This window comes from Acinonyx jubatus, chromosome B4 (assembly GCF_027475565.1).
Source record: "Acinonyx jubatus isolate Ajub_Pintada_27869175 chromosome B4, VMU_Ajub_asm_v1.0, whole genome shotgun sequence".
NCBI lineage: Eukaryota > Metazoa > Chordata > Mammalia > Carnivora > Felidae > Acinonyx > Acinonyx jubatus.
In genome coordinates, this window is record NC_069387.1 from 62,645,655 (window position 1) to 62,665,392 (window position 19,738).

The 19,738-nt window shown below is 38.8% G+C and overlaps 2 protein-coding genes across 11 annotated transcripts in view; one reads left to right on the forward strand and one right to left on the reverse strand.

Annotated features, from left to right (window-relative positions):
* Positions 1 to 224: 224 nt before the first annotated feature.
* Positions 225 to 6,747, forward strand: ETFBKMT (electron transfer flavoprotein subunit beta lysine methyltransferase). Of its 9 annotated transcripts, none has more exons than XM_027035856.2 (6): positions 225 to 725; positions 849 to 1,006; positions 1,617 to 1,767; positions 2,089 to 2,531; positions 4,836 to 4,966; positions 5,766 to 6,747. In XM_027035856.2, exons 4-6 carry the CDS (start codon positions 2,206 to 2,208, stop codon positions 6,107 to 6,109), a joined length of 801 nt encoding a protein of 266 aa, XP_026891657.1. In that variant the 5' UTR covers positions 225 to 725; positions 849 to 1,006; positions 1,617 to 1,767; positions 2,089 to 2,205; the 3' UTR covers positions 6,110 to 6,747. The 9 variants fall into 9 exon arrangements, with proteins under 9 accessions (XP_026891657.1, XP_026891658.1, XP_026891655.1 ...); XM_027035857.2 differs by having other exon boundaries at positions 854 to 1,006; XM_027035854.2 differs by having other exon boundaries at positions 225 to 707.
* AMN1 (antagonist of mitotic exit network 1 homolog) overlaps positions 4,545 to 19,738 on the reverse strand; it is a 58,337-nt gene continuing 43,143 nt past the window's right edge. For both annotated transcript variants that reach the window (XM_015074941.3, XM_027035861.2), the window contains one exon: positions 4,545 to 11,331. In XM_015074941.3, the coding sequence (XP_014930427.1) occupies positions 11,258 to 11,331 (74 nt within the window). In that variant the 3' untranslated portion in view covers positions 4,545 to 11,257. The remainder of the gene's footprint in view (positions 11,332 to 19,738) is intronic.

Below are 19,738 nucleotides of genomic sequence, written 5' to 3' on the forward strand. Positions count from 1 at the left end.
TTTCTTTACCAAACATTTACTCCTTTTCATCTTCTGTGAATTGCTTTCCTTCCCTTTGAAGTCCCAAACTCCCTTCTCCTCAGTTCAGGATGACATATATCCTCATTTTATCTTCCTGCCTTTTCATTTCTCCTGTACCTGGCATTCCCCATAGGTACAAAATTCAATTTGGTCTTCTTCTGTTAATGTATTTAATGTCAATTTAAGACTAAGATCAGCTGGAAGAAGCTTTGAAGGGTAGAGGAAAGGAAGAGAAACCTATTTCCTCTCCAACACGTGCCTGGCACAAAGCAGATGCTCCAGTTTGACTGGATTTTGTAGAAATCAGAGTTTGGCGGTCCCCGGTTCCCAGAGGGAGGTGGAGCGCCACCTCCTCCGGAAGCCCTGTCCCTTTAAGAAAGGTAGGAAAAGGGAGAGAGAGGCTGCTGGGAAGGAGGGCGGGGCCCTCTGCCACCCGGAGCAGCGCGTCAACCTCCACGCGGGGGTTCGCAAGCGCCAGGCGCGCTTCTAAAAAACGCAGGAAAAGACGCACTGGGGCCGGGGGCTTAGCTTCCCTGGGCCCTGTTAGCCCAGCCTGGTAAGAAGAGGACTGTGTCTGCCCCTTTAAGGCTGACTCCTGTTCTCCTTGGAGGGAAATAACGTGGTCACACACACATTTGGGACTTACCCTTTTGAACTTCCCCTTCTTTCCTTAACAGTGCATACAGGTACCAAGTGTCCTCTACGTAAGTCGCGTGTTCATAACAGATGCTTCATTGGTGCTGGAGTGGGACGGGGAAACGTCGGTCTAGAAGACATGGTGTCCCAAACCAAAACCAGTTTCACGTTTGTTCTGCTGTATTTTTAAGCTTAGGCTTGTGCGATTCAAGGGCTGACCCGATACTTCTAATAGAAGGAGTCCAGAGAGAAGGCAGGCTGTTAGAGACCTGGGATCCCGAGGGCACGATCCGGAGATGATTAACACCCGATGGAAGTCTGTACCGAGTTCACACAAGTGGCCTGACAGGTATTTTAGCCTGCCCTGTGTTTTGATATTTTAATTGATCGCTTGCATTTGCAAGTGGGAGTTTATGTGTAAATATCTGGGTTATTATCTTGGGAAGATCTGGCAGTGTGTTCTTCCCTGACCAGTTTGCTGGCCTCTTTGGCCTATTGAGAAACCATCTCCAGTTCGCTACAGTCTTTCTGTTACAACCATTGGCATCACTCATCACGAGTCTGGACCCTAGTAAGGGTTTGAGTTTGGGGCCCCTCCTCTAAATATTTGAGTGGATGGATATATGACTATTTAAAACATTTATGTAGAACAGATCAGAGGTCCCAAGTAACTGGGTGTATAGTTCGTGTTTAAACTGCTGTTCCTTACTCTCGCTTATTCTCATTCAAGGTGTTTTTCTGTTGGAACAAGCGTTTTTGGCCCAGGCTTGGGAAAGATGAGTCATCAGAGATATTTACAGAAAGATATTTGGGAGTTGATATTCTTTTGTGACAATTAAATCCACAAAGTTTTCTTTTAAGGAAAACATCTGAATCTTGATTACATTGATGTTTTATGCTACAACAATTTTTATTGAAATAGAGTGTACTCAGTATGATTTATATGTCTTTGTCCACAGGCAGTTATAGTTTGTTAACCTCCACAACTCTTGGCAAAGCTTCATAAAAGCAAGACCAGTGTTTGCCCTGGTAATAACTCTGCCTCACCCACTAGAATCTAAGCTTCCTGAAGCCGCAGACTTTTATTTTGTTCAGGGTGCGTGCTTAAAGGTAAGTGATTTATTCAATGTGTGAAAGCACTTTAAAGGTAAACCTTACTTTATGTAACAGGCATGTTGCCAAGGATTTCTCTCAGATTCAAGTGCGTGTATATTTGTTGTTCTAAATTATTAAAAGGCTTTTGTTGTGAAAAGGCTTCCTTTTTGAAAGGTTGTATTTTCCTAAATTGATGCACCAACACTTCCATCTGAAATGGACTTGCACTTGTGAATCATCTGCTACAGAGCTTACACTGTAATATTTTCTCACTGTGTAATGGGATTTGGACGTGTCCGTGAGCCTTGGAATTTTCAGCTTTATTTCTATTTTTAGAGACGCACAGATTTCCAGTTGAGATCAGTGTGGCAGCCAGACCCTTCCTTCCTCATGAGGAGCGGCAGCTCTTGTCAACAGCATCACTGACAGAACCTGTGTTTTGGAAAAGGACTGATGGCTTTGAGCCTGGGTGGGAGAACATTTGCACCATTTCCTGTGAACCACTCTGGTGTCTTTCTGAAAGCTGTGAGAAGCAATGGTCTTCCCTTGTTTCCCTGGAGCCACAGCCCCTGGAGAAGAACTGGAAACGTTTTGGATCCTGAGATGAAAGGTTTCCTGGAAGAGAACACTGAAGTCACCAACAGAGGCAGCCTCACTCCTGAGATCCAGTTGCGGCTTTTGACACCAAGATGCAAGTTCTGGTGGCAAAGAGCTGACCTGTGGCCCTACAGCGATCCTTACTGGGCAATCTACTGGCCAGGAGGCCAAGCCCTGTCTAGGTACTGCCCTAATTGAAATGGGAACCTTTAAGGACCATTCAGATCCTTTCTGTTTTCTACAGATCCTTTTTTCTGCATTCTCCTTCTCACAAAAAACCAGAGTAAATCCCTAAATTCTTGTTTGTTTAATTTGGAACAGTTTACTTCAGGCTTATCAAGGTAATTCCCCATAGACAGTTCTCTCTCCAAGAGAAACCCTAGGGTCAGCTGTGAAGACCATCGCCAGCTATAAATGATCTGGAAATTTCACACTATTCTCAGGTTCATGGTTCATAATATATGGCCAGTGCAGAGTTCCTAGATGGAAACTAAAGCCCCAGTCCTTCAGCTTTCCTAGTTTAATTTCATAAATATTGCTCCTCGAGCCTCACACTCCCTCCATCATTGCATCTTAATCTCTCAAAGAACAAGAGATATGAGTGGGCCCCACAAAGGTTCCCTCTTCTGTAGTGGCTTATTGACGTCTCAAGTGAACTCTGGACTTGAATCAGCATTTTTTTTTTTTTTAAAGTAAGCCATATGCCCATTGTGGGGCTTAAACTCATGTCCCCCAGACCAAGTGTTGCACTTCTACTGACTGAGCCAGACAGGCGCCTCTGAATCTGCATTTTTTAAGGTCTCCTAATTCCCCAGACTGCAAAAGTGTTCTTTTTTTTTTTTTTTTAAAGTGTATTTATTTATTTTTAGAGAAAGCACATTCGAGCAGAAGAGGGGCAGAGAAAGAGGGAGAGAAAAAATCCCAAGCAGGCTCTGTGCTGTCAGCTCAAGTCCTGGGGCTCCATCCCACAAACCTCAAGATCATGAATGAACCTCAATATCATGACCGGAACCAAAATCTAGAGTTGGAGGCTTAACCGACTGAGCCACCCAGGCACCCACAAAGGTGTTCTTTAGAACATTTTCTCACACATTCACACTATGCTTTTTATTAAAACACAGCTGCTGAAACAAAGGCAAGACCTTGCAGCATTTCAATCTGGTCTTTGCTCTTGGATTGGTAAATGATTAAACCTGTTTATGCCTTGAGGTTCTAGAGCTCTGAAATGAAAAGGATAAGGACTTCTCATTCATAGGTATCATATGGCCTAACAGAACTAATGTTGCTTATAGTTTTAAATGTAAATTAAATAAATGTAAATATAGGGCTCTTCAGAGAATGAAGATTGGAAAGCTTTCTAGGTGTTAATAAACAATTCTGATTTTCTGGTTGTTGTTGGCAAATTTTCATGCTTTCTTCACTTACATCCTACCTTAAAAATATTGACATTTTAAATGACGTCTATTAAAGTGATTGTTTATCAACTTCAAATACAAATTCCTTAACAGACTGAATCAGAGGCTGCACATCGGTGCACCCACAGATGTGTTTTGTTTGGCCTTGTAAGCTTAAAACAAAAAATTAGTTGCTAACATTTTACAACTTGGAAAACTTCATGTAAAAATCTACTCTGACTTGAAAAACAGGACTATGTGATAACATGGGATTTTGTGTGGCAACAGTGCGCTGAAGATGGGGTAGCAGCTCTCCCTTTAGCCTGGCCATGGACACCCCTACTTTGCCATAGTCCCTGCTGTTCTTCACTTTCCACTAGTAAGGTCGAGTGTCAGTTGATAATTATTATTTCAGGGTTTCTCATCCATCTTCATTGTTTGATAACTATTTATCCCTGGTCCAAATTCTTTAGTTGAACTGGACTGTGTGCCTTATCAGGTCATTATAACGTTAGCAGTAGGTAAAACCATTCTAGGATGAACAATCAAGAGGAGACTGTGAATTTCGGATCTCACTTACTGAGTCCTGATTGTAGCAGTATTTTGTCTGCTTATATTCTTGGTGCTTAACAGTTTCTGGATCCTAGTAAAGTGCTCAGTACTTTAAAATGACACATTTTTGGTGGGTGCTTGGCTGGCTCAGTTGGTAGAGCATGTGACTTTTCATCTTAGGGTCATGAGTTCAAGCCCCATGTTGGTGTAGAGTTTAAAAAAAAAAAGGCTTTTTCTTTTATTATTTAAAAAAAAAATTTTTTTTTTTAACGTTTATTTATTTTTGAGACAGAGACAGAGCATGAACAGGGGAGGAGCAGAGAGAGAGGGAGACACAGAATCTGAAACAGGCTCCAGGCTCTGAGCTGTCAGCACAGAGCCCAACGCGGGGCTGGAACTCCTGGACGGTGAGATCATGACCTGATCCGAAGTCGGACGCTTAACTGACCAAGCCACCCAGGCACTCCGCCATTTCTTTTATACTTCTTACTGACCTTCTCCCATCTCAGATAGTGTTTTTTTTTCTTTCTTTCTATTTAGGTATCTTTTGGATAATCCTGATGTTGTCAGAGGAAGGTCTGTATTGGATCTTGGGAGTGGATGTGGAGCTACAGCTATTGCTGCTAAGATGGGCGGGGCATCGAGGATCTTGGCCAACGACATAGACCCTAGTAAGGATTTCATATTTAAAAATATTTAAAACTCTATTTTCTTTCAGGATAAATATCTATAGATGCCTCAACGTGATAGCTTATTTCCATGCGTATTTTGTAATCTGATATCGTGAACTTATGTTCAGTGGGATATTGATATTATCTGTGAGGATCCTGTGAGGCCTGAATTAAGTACATTTTTCTTAACAGGATTTATATTTATGTCTGTCAGATATCCCAAGGCGATACCACTTGGGAGCCTGGGAGCACTCACGTTAATTTCTGGGCTGCGAATTTCCTGAAATATGTAGGTTGTGTGTATTTGACCCCAAACCGAAGTGAGGAGAGGCCTTGGGTTCTTAAGGGAGATTTTAGTCCATTAAAACCCAAGTTGAGACAGGTAAGTTTTAATTTCATCCGAGTTTCTTTTAGTTTTCAGTTTTACCGAGGATTTAGCTCTTGAAGATCTTGTTTTATACAGGGGTCTCAGTTCTAACTTGCCACATTGCTCAAGCCCAAGGTTTGTTTCCCTGTCTTCTAGACTAACAAACCAAACCTCTTGGTTTCTAGGTCAGCAAATGTTCCTTAAAACCTCCACAGTTTTAGGTGTTTTGTGTTGTTTTGTTTTGTTTTCAGGATATCCATTCATATATCTGAAGCAGTAAATGGTTTCTATTGGTGTAAACTGCTTTACCTAAAAAACAACTTACAACAAAAGGGAAAAAATATTGTTAGGAGATTTTCTGAATCACTTAAATGAACCAATAGGGAATCAAAACTGCCCAGCATATACCAATGCATTTTGTTCTTTTTAAAGTTGCAGGAATGGCTATCACACTGAATTGTGAATTGAACCAACTGAATCCTTTTCCAATTTTAACCAAAAACATTTTGGATTTGGAACAAGATAAGTGGGACCTTGTTGTGCTTGGAGACATGTTTTATGATGAAGACCTTGCAGACAGTCTTCATCAATGGCTGAAGAGTTGCTTTTGGACTCACAGAACTCGAGTACTGATTGGTGACCCTGGGCGACCCCAGTTCAGTGGACATAGCATTCAACATCAGCTGCACAAAGTGGTAGAATATTCACTTCCAGAGCCTACTAGGAAGGAAAACAATGGATTGACAACAAGCACAGTATGGGATTTTCGGCCTTGAGTTGTCCAAGTGCTTCTAAGATGAATATAGCTATGTTTGGGTTTACTCCTAAGAGACCTGCCAGTTTAGAGCATGCCATTCCTGTTAAATGGCAAATCTTGTTTCCAAAATGTGAAGGCTTAAAGTTTTGTCAGCCATTGTCACGTAGTTCTGCATTATGCCAAATATACAAATCTCTACCTGCAATTTTCTAGTTTTACTGCTGTAGGGATAGAACTATAAAAGACAGTACCAAAATGGTAGCAACATGTAATTTAAGTAGTGGAGAGAAATGAGAAAGTGTAGCAAAGTCTGTTTGTGTAGTTGAGGACAACTATATGATATATCTTTGAATTAAACACAATACAAAATATATAAGAATGCTGTATTTCCAAAAAATCACCTGTAAAGATCAAAGATGCAGTTAACATGGTACAGAGTACATGGGCTTTGGAGTCAGGCAACTCTGTCACTTTCTAGTTGGGATTTTCAGGTAAAGCTCTCTGAGCTCTAATTTCCTCATCTATAAAATTGTAACAAAACTTAGTAAACCTCACCTCAAAGGCTATTATATTAAATGAAAGCATAAAGTACATAATATATAATAGGACCTCAATGGACAGTCATGCATAAAAATAAAGATTCTAGAATTTCCTACATACTCTGTACTGTGACACCTTATGATGCCTCTTTATGTCTCGCTAAGGTTAGCTAGAAATTGGTTATGCTGCCACTACATGTCCCAGGTTGTCAGGATCTGATAAATCAGAAAAAACCCTATGACATAAATGAGAATGTAAAGAAGAATATGTACAGTATACCACTATTTATATAGAAGAGATATACATATGTACTTACATATATGTTCACATATAAAATACATATTTGCTTGCAACATACATAGACTATCCCTGAAAAGATAAATAAGTAACTGGTAACAGTGGTTGTGTTCGGGGTAGGGTACCAGATAGCTGGTAGACTGGGGTGGGAGGGAGACCTAGATTTTACCTTTGGGTCTTATAATTTTGTACTAATTATATGTACTACATTTTCTTTCTTTTCCTTTTTTTTTTTTTTTTTTTTACTTTTTTTAATGTTTAGTTTTGAGACAGTGAGCACAAGTGGGCAAAGGGCAGAGAGAGGGGGACAAAATCTGAAGAGGGCTCCACCCTGACAGCAGCAAGGCAACGCGGGGCTTGAACTCATGAACTGTGAGATCATGACCTGAGCTGATATCAGACGCTTAACCTACTGAGCCTCCCAGGTGCCCCTATGTACTACATTTTCTATTCTCTAATTTAAAACTAAACACCAGCATCATATATGTTACAAGTGAAGTAGAAGATGCAGCCTTTCTAATGTGCTCTCACGTTCTTATACACTGCTTAGGAATTATTTATAACATACGCATTATATGTAAGCTTTCTAATAATACATGCATGCCACTGGGATTAGGGTACCAAGGAGATGTGATCAGTTATAGTCATACAGCAGAAATGTGCAGAAAGCAGTAAAGGACAAGTTGTTGCTTAAATAGGAAAATAGGATAATTAGATGGGAATTTTGGAGCTGGGGCTGCAGAGGAACTTGGGATTCTTGAACTTGGAAGTCAGAATTTATTCCAGCCTACTGAAACAACTCTTCTGCATCTAATTCCTGCTGGTTACTGGTCTCAAACATTATCAACTGTAAATTTTTATTCAGCCTTGGTTAAAATTAATAGAAATTATAGGCTACAATGGCATTGGATGATATTTGAGAGGAAAGAGTTTTATTGACATATCCTTTGAAGATTCAGAGTATTCTGCTGATTATTGCCCTTCTTAGCAAGATAAGAAAGAAAAATGGGAGAAAATTACACTCTGGAGCACTGTGGAAATTAACCTGAGACAAAGAGAAGATTTAAGCCTAAATATCTACGAACCCTGCTTCTATTATCCTCTCTTGGTGATTTATTGGGAGGGCACAAGAAGGTCGTTGAGGTATCCAAATGTTACTTATTTTAAAATCTCCCATGTATATAATGGTGAGCCGTGAAGGACTTCATAGTTTAACAAACAGGTTTGTATTAAGACTATTCACATTTAGTGGTGCCTGGCTGGCTCAATTAGTGGAGCATGGGACTCTTGATCTCACCCCACGTTGAGTGTAGACATTACTTAAAAAAATCCTTTTTTTTTTTTAAAAAAGGACCATTCAGGGAGCGCCTGGGTGGCTCAGTCAGTTAAATGTCCAACTTCGGCTCAGGTCATGATTTCACGGTTCATGGGTTCAAGCCCCGCATCGGGCTCTGTGCTGACAGCTCAGAGCATGGAGCCTGCTTGAGATTCTGTGTCTTCCTCTTTCTGCCCCTCCCCTGCTTGCGTGTGCTCTCTCTCAAAAATAAACATTTATTTTTAAATTTTTTAAATGTTTTTTAATGTTTATTTTTGAGAGAAAGAGAGAGAGAGAGAGACTGAGCATGAGCAGGGGAGGGGCAGAGACAGAGGGAGACACAGAATCCGAAGCAGGCTCCAGCCTCTGAGCTGTCAGTGCAGAGCCAGATGCGGGGCTCAAACCCACAGAGTTGTGAGGTCATGACCTGAGCTGAAGTTGGACACCTAACCAACTGAGCCACCCAGGTGCCCCAAAAATAAATAAACATTAAAAAAAATAATAAAAAAGGACCATTCAATTTTAAAGTGGTTATTGATATAGTTGGATTAATATCTTCCATATTTGTAACTGTTTCCTATTTGTTGCCCGAGTTCCTGGTTTCCTTTTGGTGTTCTACTCTTGTCCTGCCTTCTCTGCTTTAAAGTTTTTTTTGTTTAATGTTTATTTTTGAGAGAGAGATAGAGCGAGAGACAGAGTGTGAGCAGGGGAGGGCAGAGAGAGGGAAACACAGACTCTGAAGCAGGTTTCAGGCTTTGCGCTGTCAGCACAGAGCCTGATGCAGGGCTCGAACTCATGTACTGTGAGATCATGATCTGAGCCAAAGCCAGGCGCTTAACTGACTGGGCCACCCAGGTGCCCCCTGCCTTCTCTGCTTTAAAAAAAAAATTTTTTTTTAATGTTTATTTTTGAGAGAGAGAGAGAGAGAGAGCACAGGGGGAGGGGCAGAGAGAGAGGGAGACAAAGAATCCGAAGCAGGCTCCAGGCTCTGAGCTGTGAGCACAGAGCGTGAAGTGGGGCTCAAACTCACCAACTGCAAGATAATGACCTGACCTGAAGTCAGACGCTTAACTGACTGAGCCACCCAGGTGCCCTGTGCCTTCTCTGCTTTTAATTGAGCATTTTCTATGATTTTCTCTCTTCCCTTAGGATATCAATTATACATACTAAAAAAAATTTTTTTTAGTGGTATACATTTATGACTAGGCCGAGTCCACTTATAGTACAAGGAGTATTGTAGCACTTAATGACTTTCAGTTTGTTCAGCTTTTATCTTTCGAGGACAGGAGTGATGACTTCCAATCTCTTTATAACATCAGACTGGAAACTGGAAGTACGGAGATTATTTTTATTTATTTATTTTTGTCCTTTATTTTTTTCTGTGTCCATCAATTCAACAAATATTGGGTGTTTGTTATGTACCAGATACTGTTCTAGGTACTGGGAATACAGCAACGGGAAAAAAATTTTTTCTGTCTTTGTGAAGCTTATATTCTAGGGTGGGGAGACAGACAGTAAACAAAAAATAGACAAGATGTCAGATGGTGATAGATGGTAAGGAGAAAAATAGAGATCAAGGTAACAGGTGAGGATGATAGAGATAGATAGGCACGGGGTCCTGAAATTTTAAATAGAAATAGCTAATACAACCAGCAATATAAAAAGTCAAGAATATTAAACTGCAAAGTGCTTTAGGAAGATAATCCTTTACAGACCCTAAAAAGCTGATCTTCAGATCTTAAAACTTGTTTCCCCAAGAGAGGAAAAAGCTACTTTGTTTGATATTTACTATTAAATTTTATTGAATTTGTCTTTAGGGGTAGCTGGCTGGCTCAGTTCGTAGAGGAGGTGAGTCTTAATTTTAGGGTTATGAGTTCAAGCCCCACATTGGTGGAACCTACTTAAAAGAAAATTCACAGGTAAAACAGGCTTTACCCATTTTACACATATACATATGTACCACCTTTGAGGGGCAATATATATATCCATACTATAAACATACCATATTTATAAAGTAATCAATAGTAAGGTCAAGAAATAGAGTTGACTGTGTAAACCCTCCTTCTAAACATGTAGAAGAATTTTGCCTATGCTATACTTCCCTTCTTTTGCACTACTTCAGAGTTAAAATAGAAAATCTTTAAGAAAGTCCCACTGAGACAGGCTCATGGCACAGGGAATATTCTGAATTTGGGGGTAGTTTAAACACTGTATATTTCACTGTATACGTATGATAATAAAAGAGCAATACGTTTGAAAACTAAGACCTGTGCTATTTGTTTCACAATGTGAAACCAACAGAGCTTTAGAAACAGCCTCTATAATGATATTTTGTAGCTACTCATTCTTACAAATTCCTGAATGCAGTTTTTAAGGAAGAAATTTCATAGATACATAGCACGTATTTGGAAAAAGTAGCCATAAAAAGTAAGTGGCTGGGCAAGGGCCTCAGTAACATTCATATGCTGAATGGCTGAGGTGTATGATGTCATGGGTTTATGGCATTAAACTATTATATTTCTTTCTTTTATTGAAATATTGAATTCTGGGAAGATTTAAAGGCCTGATGTTCAGCTTTCCTTTTAGCCAATGAGCACTTAAATACTTCAGGAAGGTAGGGGCCAGAAAATAGTTAGGAAGGTAATTATGCCTTTAGAGATACTTCGAATTCTAATGGTTATTCATATTGGTAAAATTTCTCTTACAATGGCTCAAATATGTAAGTAGGAGAAGGAAATCTCCAGGGAAAACTGGTAATTTAAAACTTTGTTATTTAAGAAACAAACACAATACTCCCCCCACCCCCACCCCCGAATACATCAGAGGGCATGCTAGGCTTACCATGTCAAAAACAATGACTCCTCAAACAAACATAGAATAATACCACTATTAAAATGTTTAAGAGTCTGGTTAACTTCAAAGCAAAAACCACATTATTGGAAAGCCAATCTCAAAAACCATTGTTTCCTGGGAATGTAGTATGAAGATCATTGCTTTGATAAGCTTCAATAAGCATCAATAAACAGTCCAAGTCACTTGCTTTAGTTTGTTTGGGCCTACTAATTGCTCCAGGACTTCTCGTGAATGATCTACAAAAGAAAACAATGACAATATATTAACTCACAATAATCAGAAATATTTAATATGTCCTCAATATAAACTAGGGGTGATAATAACTATTATATCTCATAGGGGTATTTAAAAGATTAAAGGGCATGATATACAAAGAATAGCATACAACTAAAAACATTTAATTAATGGTAACCTTCATTTATTAGCTGCAGTGCACATGTCATAGTAATACTTTTTAAAAATGGGTATTCATTATTTTCTCTGTAATTTCATCTTAATTTCACCAACCAGAGAGTAATGGTATAATTTCACCATTAGTCTGTGTATGAACTTTCCCAGGGTCCTGGTGGGAAACAGACATACTAAAGTGATGTGCTTGAACAGGGTTTAACGAAACAACTATTTACAAAGGAGTGAGCAGGATTAAAGAAAACCTATAGGTGTGGTAAAGCACCTTGGAAAGCTGCAATATAAATGGATAGGGGAAGGAGCAGTTACTAGGACAATTTGACCGGTTGGTAAACATTTCCACATCATACAATATTATTATAAAGCATGATTTTTAATCGATAACTATTATATGAATTCATTATGATTTAACCAATCTATATTATTGGACATTTAGATGTTCTCAGTTATTCATATTGTATAGCAGCAGTTTTAATATGGTTTACATTTCTTTTGCAAAATTGATTTTATAAGATCTTTTAAAAATATGAATTAAAGCAAAAATACTGATAAAATGTTATTGCTTTAAAAATTATTCACAAGTTTACCAAACTTGTTCCATAGATACAGCCTATGTTGTAAATACAACAGATCTCCAAACTAGTCTTGGAAAGTTTCTAGGTTAGTGGTTGTTAGTTACAGATTTCACAAACCAATAGAAAAAAATTGGGCCCAATATATGGTCCCTAAATTTGATTTTAAACAATACAAAAATAAGCCAAAATGCCAAGATTTAGTGCAAGCAAGAGAACCAGAGTGTATGAAATGAGAATTATAGTTCAAAAAACAAAGGTTTATATCAGCAGCTATTTTTTTTTTTTAAAGCAGCTTGTAAGTGAACAAATGTAGTTATTTTGTTATAAATATCAGGGGTGGGGGTCCTAGGTGGCTCAGTCAGTTAAGCGACCAACTTCAGCTCAGGTCCTGATCTCACATTCCTGAGTTCGAGCCCTGCGTCGGGCTCTGTGCTGACAGCTCAGAGTCTGCTTCAGATTCTATGTCTCCCTCTCTGTCTGCTCCTCCCCCACTTGTGCTCTCTCTTTCCCTCTCTCTCTCTCAAAAATAAATAAACATTTTAAAAATGTATTGGGGCGCCTGGGTGGCTGGCTCAGGTATGTCCAACTCTTCTTGATTTCGGCTCAGGTCATGATCTCAGGGTGGTGGGATCAAGCCCCATGTCAGGCTCCATGCTCAGAGTGAGATTCTTCCTCTCTCTCTTCCTCTGCCTCTTCCCCTTGCTCTCTCTAATGTAAATTTAGAAAAAAAATTTTTCAATGTTTATTTATTTATTTTTAATTATTATTATATTTTTTTAGAGAGAGCGTGCGCGAGTGTGAGAGGGGCACAGAGAGAGGGAGACACAGAATCTGAAGCAGTCTCCAGGCTCTGAGCTATCAGCATAGAGCCCGATGTGGGGCTTGAACCCATGAACTGTGAGATCATGACCTGAGCCGAAGTCCGACACTTAACCAACTGAGCCAGCCAGGTGCCCCAATGTTTATTTATTTTTTGAGAGAGAGAGCGAGAAAGGCAGAATGTGAGTGAGGGAGGGGCAGAGACACAGAATCTGAAGCAGACTCCAGGCACCAAGCTGTCAGCACAGAGCCTGATGCAGGGCTCAAACCCACAAACCGTGAGATTATGACCTCAGCTGAAGTCAGATGCCCAAACACCTGAGCCACCCAGGCACCCCTCTCTAATGTAAATTTTAAAAATATCATTTATTATAGAGGAAATCTAGATTAAAGGCAGGTTTTAAATAGTTTGAAAGCAAAAAGATGGACAAGGCTGTATCATGAAAACAGTAACTATTAACAAAGCTGGAGTGGTTTTACTAAGAGCCGAAATGGGGAATACTTCCTAACTCATTCTGTAAGACCAGTATTACCCTGATGCCCTGATGCCAAATAAAGATATCACATACACACAAAGCTACAGACCCGTATCTCTAGTAAATATGTACTCAAAAATCCTCAACAATACACTAGCAAATCAAATCTAACAACATATAAAAAAGCTCATATGCCATGATCAACTGGGATCTATCCCAGGAATGAAAGGTTGGCTTAACATCTGAAAATGAATTAATGTAATACACTGTATTACTTTCTTATTACTAATGTAATAAATTACTACAACCTTACTGGCTTAAAGCAACACAAATTTATTATTATATAGTCAGAATCCAAATTAAGTCTCATTGGGCTAAAATGGATCAGCATTCCTTTTTGGAGGCTCAAGGGAGAGGATTTACGTTTGACTTTTCCAGCTTCTAGAGGCCACCACATTCCTTGCATTCCTCCATATTCAAATGGAACAACATGGGACAGAGTCCCCATGTTGCCATCTCTATGATTCTCCTTCTGCCTCCCTCTTCCATTTACAAAGATTTATGATTACACTGAGCCCACCTAGATAATCCAGGATAATCTCTATTTTAAGGTCAACTGATTAGCAACTTTAGTTCCATTTGCAATCTTATGTAACATAGCATACTCAGGTCCTGTGCATTAAAATGTGGACATCTTTGGGTGGGGGCATCATTCTGCCTATAACATATATATCAATAGACTAAAGGACAAAAACCACATCATTTCAATAGATGCAGAAAAAGCATTTTACAACACTGATGGTAAAAACATTCAACAAACTGGGAATAGAAGGGAACTTCCTCAACCTGATAAAGAACATCTAGGAAAAAGCTAATACTTAATGATGAGAGACTAATGTTTCCCCACTAAGATGAGAAACAAGATAAGGATGTCTGCTCTTTCCACTTCTATTCAGCATTGCAGTGGAGGTTCTAGCCAAGGAAATTAGGGAAGAAAAAGAAATAAAAGGCATCCATGTTGGTAAGAAAGTAAAACTATCATTACCTGTACATTATATAATACTGTATACAGAATGTCCTAAGGAATACACTAAAAAATTAGAACTAGTAAATGAGTTCAACAAGTCTCCACATACAAGATCAATATACAAAAATCAAATGATTTATATACACTAGCAAGGAACAATCCAAAAATGAAATTAAGAATTCCATTTATGTTACCAATAAAAAAGAATAAAATACTTAGAGATAAATTTAACAAAAGAAGTGAAAAAGTCTGAAAACTATAAAACATTGTTGAGAGAAATTCAAGATTTAAATAAATGGAAAGACATCTGTGTTCACAGATCAGAAGATAATATTAACATGGCAATACTCCCTAAACTGATTGCAGATTCAATGCAATCTTTCCCAGAATCCCCGTTCCCTTTTTTTTTTTTTTTTTAGAAATTGACAAGGGATGCCTGGCTGGCTCAGTAGTAGGGCATGTGACTCTTGATCTCAGGGTTGTAAGTTTGAGCTCCATGATGGATGTAGAGATTACTTAAAAATAATAAAATCTTTAAAAAAATTGAGAAGATGATCCTAAAGATGAGGGAGCATGGGGCACACTGAGGGCAAGGTATAGGCTAACAGCACACTCTGCACCCACCCCCTCCCCCCCCCCCCCCCCGGCCTCCTCCGGTGGAATACGTGTGATATTCCATGGACACTCCTGGCTATCGAAGAACAAAAGGAAAGGGATTTAAGTGCTTGCCATGGTGATGTGGGAAACTAAGGCAAATGAAAAATTAAACTCTCTTACTGCCTACAGCCCACTGACAAGTCCTTGAAACCAGCAGAGTGACCTCCCACTATGAGCTCAGCTGCCTCTAAGATGACACTTTGCTGGGGGCAAAAGAGAATCTTAGCTGAACATTATCCCAATCTCAAGGATCCTGTAAGTCTACTTCCTTTATCTCAACTGCCCCAACATATATGCTGTCAATCATACTTCAAGATTATGGCCTCCTCATATACATCTGAAGGGTTTCATGACTGAGGCTTTACTAAACGGTAATAAATGGTGTTTTCCTAACAACAGTTAGCCACCCCCCCCCCCGCCAGGTCCTGGAAACCTTGCTTCCAAAATTTCTTAGAGACTCACACTGTCCCTGACCCTCTCCCAACCTGAGGGTATATAATGAGTTACCGGTCACAAACCCAGTGCAGCTCTTTCTGCCCATGGATCCTGTCCCTGTGCTTTAATAAAATCACCTTTTTGCACCAAAGACGTCTTCAAGAATTCTTTCTTGGCCGTCAGCTCCAAACCCCAAAACTTCATCACTAATATGTATATGGGAATTCAAGGGACCCAGAACAGCCAGTACAATTTTGAAAAGAAGAACAAAATTGGAAACTATACTTCCCAATTTCATTTTAGTTGTTTTTAGGATTATTTTGGCATTTTTACTAGTTAGGAATATGTTATCAAACATTATACATACATGTTTGTTTTCTAACTCTATTTGAGTCATTCTTCTATAGAAATTTATTACTGCACATAAATAAGAGGACACTTTTCCCTCCAATAGTAACCATACAATATATTTTTATGTACTTTAAAGATTTTGAGGCTAGATGGCAGTATTATATTACTCAAAGCCTCCCCAGGCACCTTTTTCCTGAGAAAATAGAGTATTTAGGACTGTGAGTTTGAACAGGAGGAGTATTTGGTGCCTATGAGTTTATTATGCTATATGGAGAAACTGTGGATTCTCTAAGTATTTAGTGATCCCTTGCCAGAACACTGTAGAAACTGTAGGGGAGGAAAAACAATTTCTCCTCTATCCTCTAAGTTCTTGGCTGAGACACTCTTGTAAAAAAAAAAAGGCAATTAACCAGAAAAAAACCCAGTTTATCAATATGTTTACTTACTTCATGTATGCATGAGAGATACTCAGGGAAAATAAGTAAACTCCCTGAGACAGCCCTAGCCACCACGTCAAATCCCATCTTCAGCTAAAGACAAAAGAAAGATATTGGGGTGGAGTGGGCAGGCCAATTATAGGAAGTTACTAGAAAAAGCACAGTAAGGAGTACAAGGTAAGATTTGCTATACACATTTAGGTTGGTGTCTCCTCCATTGGTAAGATTCTCTTGGATTTAGAGTTACCCTTTTCCCTCCCAGTGTAGAGGGGGAGATCCTTACAGATGGAGATTTCCTTTATAAATGCAAGTTTCTCTTACAAGAGGATAACTTCTCCATTTTCAGAGCTCTCTGGTTGTCTGCTGTTTCTCAGACACAATCAGCTCAAAAAAAAAAAAATCCTTATCCTAAAGAAGCATATTTTGGGGTGGCATGTTCTGCCACCCTTTAAAACACAAACTCTCAACATTGAAAAAGACTCAAAACGTCATCAAACCAATCCCACTGCTGTTGCTTGATGTCACTCTCTTATTTCCCTCCCTTTTCTAGTAACAGTTAAGCCTCTTGACACTGTCGGCTCAGGAAATTGCTCTGTTGGGGAAAGAATTAGAGACTGAATCAGGTGACCTAGGTTTTTACTCCCAGTTCTACTATCAAGTGTTTCCACTTAAATTCATTCTCTGTTCCCTTATCCTTAAAACAAGGGTGTTGTATAGATGAAGTCTAAGGAAGCTTCTACCATCTCTCAAAATCTATGACTAACATAGTTGGAGGCCACTTTTTGAAAGAGATGCATGGCAGGGGCTTTTAAAGCACCAAGAAAAAGAAGAGAACTGTGGGAAATATAAATTAATGAATGTTTTCAAATGATCAAGGAAGATGTAATTTAGATATTTTTGTAGAATACACAGTGAAAAAGGTGAGGCTGGAAGATTTTTACAAACAACAGTTCTAATGCTTCAAAGTTCTAAAGCTTCATTTGTGTCTGGCAGCAAGAAGTTCTGTCATGCGTGGGGCGGGTGGGGATCGCCCCGGGTGGCTCAGTCAGTTAAGCTCTTAAGCATCAGACTTCAGCTCAGGTGAACTCAGGCTCAGGTGATCTCAGGGAGTTCAAGCCCCCTGTCAGGCTCTGTGCTGACAGCCTGGAGCCTGCTTTGGATTCTGTGTCTCCCTCTCTCTGCCCCTCCCCTGCACACACACACACACACACACACACACACACACTCTCTCTCTCTCTCTCTCTCTCTCTCTCTCTCTCTCTCTCTTTCAAAATAAATAATAAAAACATTTTAAAAACATTCAGTAAAAAGTTCTATCATGTGGGATTGGTAATGGATGAATAAATAAGGAGAAGGAAACAATAATATAGGGTTTAGAAAAAGTAAAATACAAAATAAAAAAAGAGTTGTCCTTTAAGCAAGGAATCAACTTTAATTAAAGGAAACTCTGAAGCAAAACACTTGGGTCTTAAAATATATATTTTTAAAGTTTATTTATTTATTTTTAGAGAGATTGAGAGAGAGAGAGGGCAAGTGAGTATGAGCTGGGGAGGGGCCGAAAGAGAGGGAGACAGAGAATCCCAAGCAGGCTCCGTGCTGTCAGCAGAGTCTGATGAGAGGCTGGAACTCATGAATTAGGAGATAATGACCTGAGCTGAAACCAAGAGTTGGTTGCTTAACCGACTGAGCCACAGGTGCCCCTTAAAATACTTTTGTTTTGGGCTCTATGTGGTAAATCGTGACATATTTATGATCCAGGAATTGAAGTAAAGAACTTCCTTGTATAGTAATCAAGATGAAACATATTCTCACATGTGACTAAAATTTGGGTCAGTTCAATAAAAAGTGGCAGATTTCCTGTTGGATTTTCGTGTCTTTCAGTGTAATACATAAATTAATCTAGTGCCGTCTCATTGCTTTATTGCCCTTCTAAAATCTAAACCTCCATGCCTGCAAATACTGTGAAACTGAAATGCATGTCTGTTGTAGATTAGTAAAGGTGTATGAGTTGAACTTACTGATAATCATTGCAGACATAATTGAATTAAAAATAGTTTAATAAGTTGTAAAATTATTTTCCTGTCTCCATAACGTGTATAAAAAATATATTATGTGAAAGAACAAAATTCAACCGAGTAAATTATTGGCTTTATTAATCGGTTCATTAATCAGGCTGCATCCCATCTAGCAAGTAGAGGGGAGTTCTAAGGAGTTGTACAAAATGGAAGATTTTTATAGGAAGGAGAGTAAGGCAAGAACTTATTAGCAAAAGAAAAGAAAGGATTGGTTCAGGCAAGTTCACCTTCTCATAGGAGGAAAGGCAAGGAAGGGGTCTTATTAGGTGGATTATCTCATCTTTCTTTGGGGGATGAAGAGGGCCCATATGACAGATTACCTCAGTGGTGCTGACCAGAAAACTCACATTGATTGGCTTAAAATTTCACTCTTGGAGAAGTTGAAACTTCAGTTAAGTCTTAGTTTGCTGTACTGGGGCAAGTGACTCTACCTTTGGCCTGTGGCTTTCTAACAATCATAATTTACGATATTTTAAATAACAGCATAGTTTTTTTTCTTTTCTCTTCTGCAGTAATAAAATCAGCGTGTTTCTAAGTTTCAAGACCCAATTTATAATGTGGAGTTCTGTTTATAGTGTGACCGTAAGGTTAAGAAAATTTAAATACACTAAGAATTATAGTAGAGAAGATAAACCTATTAATTGAGGGAATCTGATGAGAAACTACAGCAGACACTGCCAATTTTGGGGTCTGCTTACTTTGAGGTTAACATTATAATTGAACATACATGTGCATATATGTTTTCATGGAAAATAAATCATATTATCTTATATATTCATATATAAGCAACCACATAGATATATGAGCATGAAGAAAAAATGTTATATAATGTGTCACATGAAAGACAAAAAACTTTCATTTACCAGGCCAAGAAATTCTTTGGAGAAAAAATAAATAAAAATTAAACATAAAGTGAATATATTACCTCAGTTTATTGTCATTCAATGACAGCAGCAAAAATATACAATGGTTGTAGTGCTGACAGGAAAGGGGGAAGAGTAGAGATGATCTGGGTAGCTGAAAAACTTCAGCTTCTTCTCTTTATAAACCTTTATTAATAAAACCATGGTATATGAAATCTTTTGCATTATTATCAGATCTCCCAATTTTATGTCTGACAATTATACGCAAGGGAAAGCTGAGGTCCACAAAAGTGTTCTGTGCTAAAAAATCTTGGGAAATGCCTGGATAAAGAAAGTTAAATAAGATTCTTAGCTATAGTGTTTCTCAGAGTCTTTGATAAATTAAAATTCATTATAGTGGTATATTGCATTTCTCAAACTTTTTGGACATATAAACACTTTTAGTTCTATGCTATTGTTGGAGAATAAAAATTTCCCTCTACCCTTCAAGATTTTTCTGGCTGATCTATGAATTAAATTG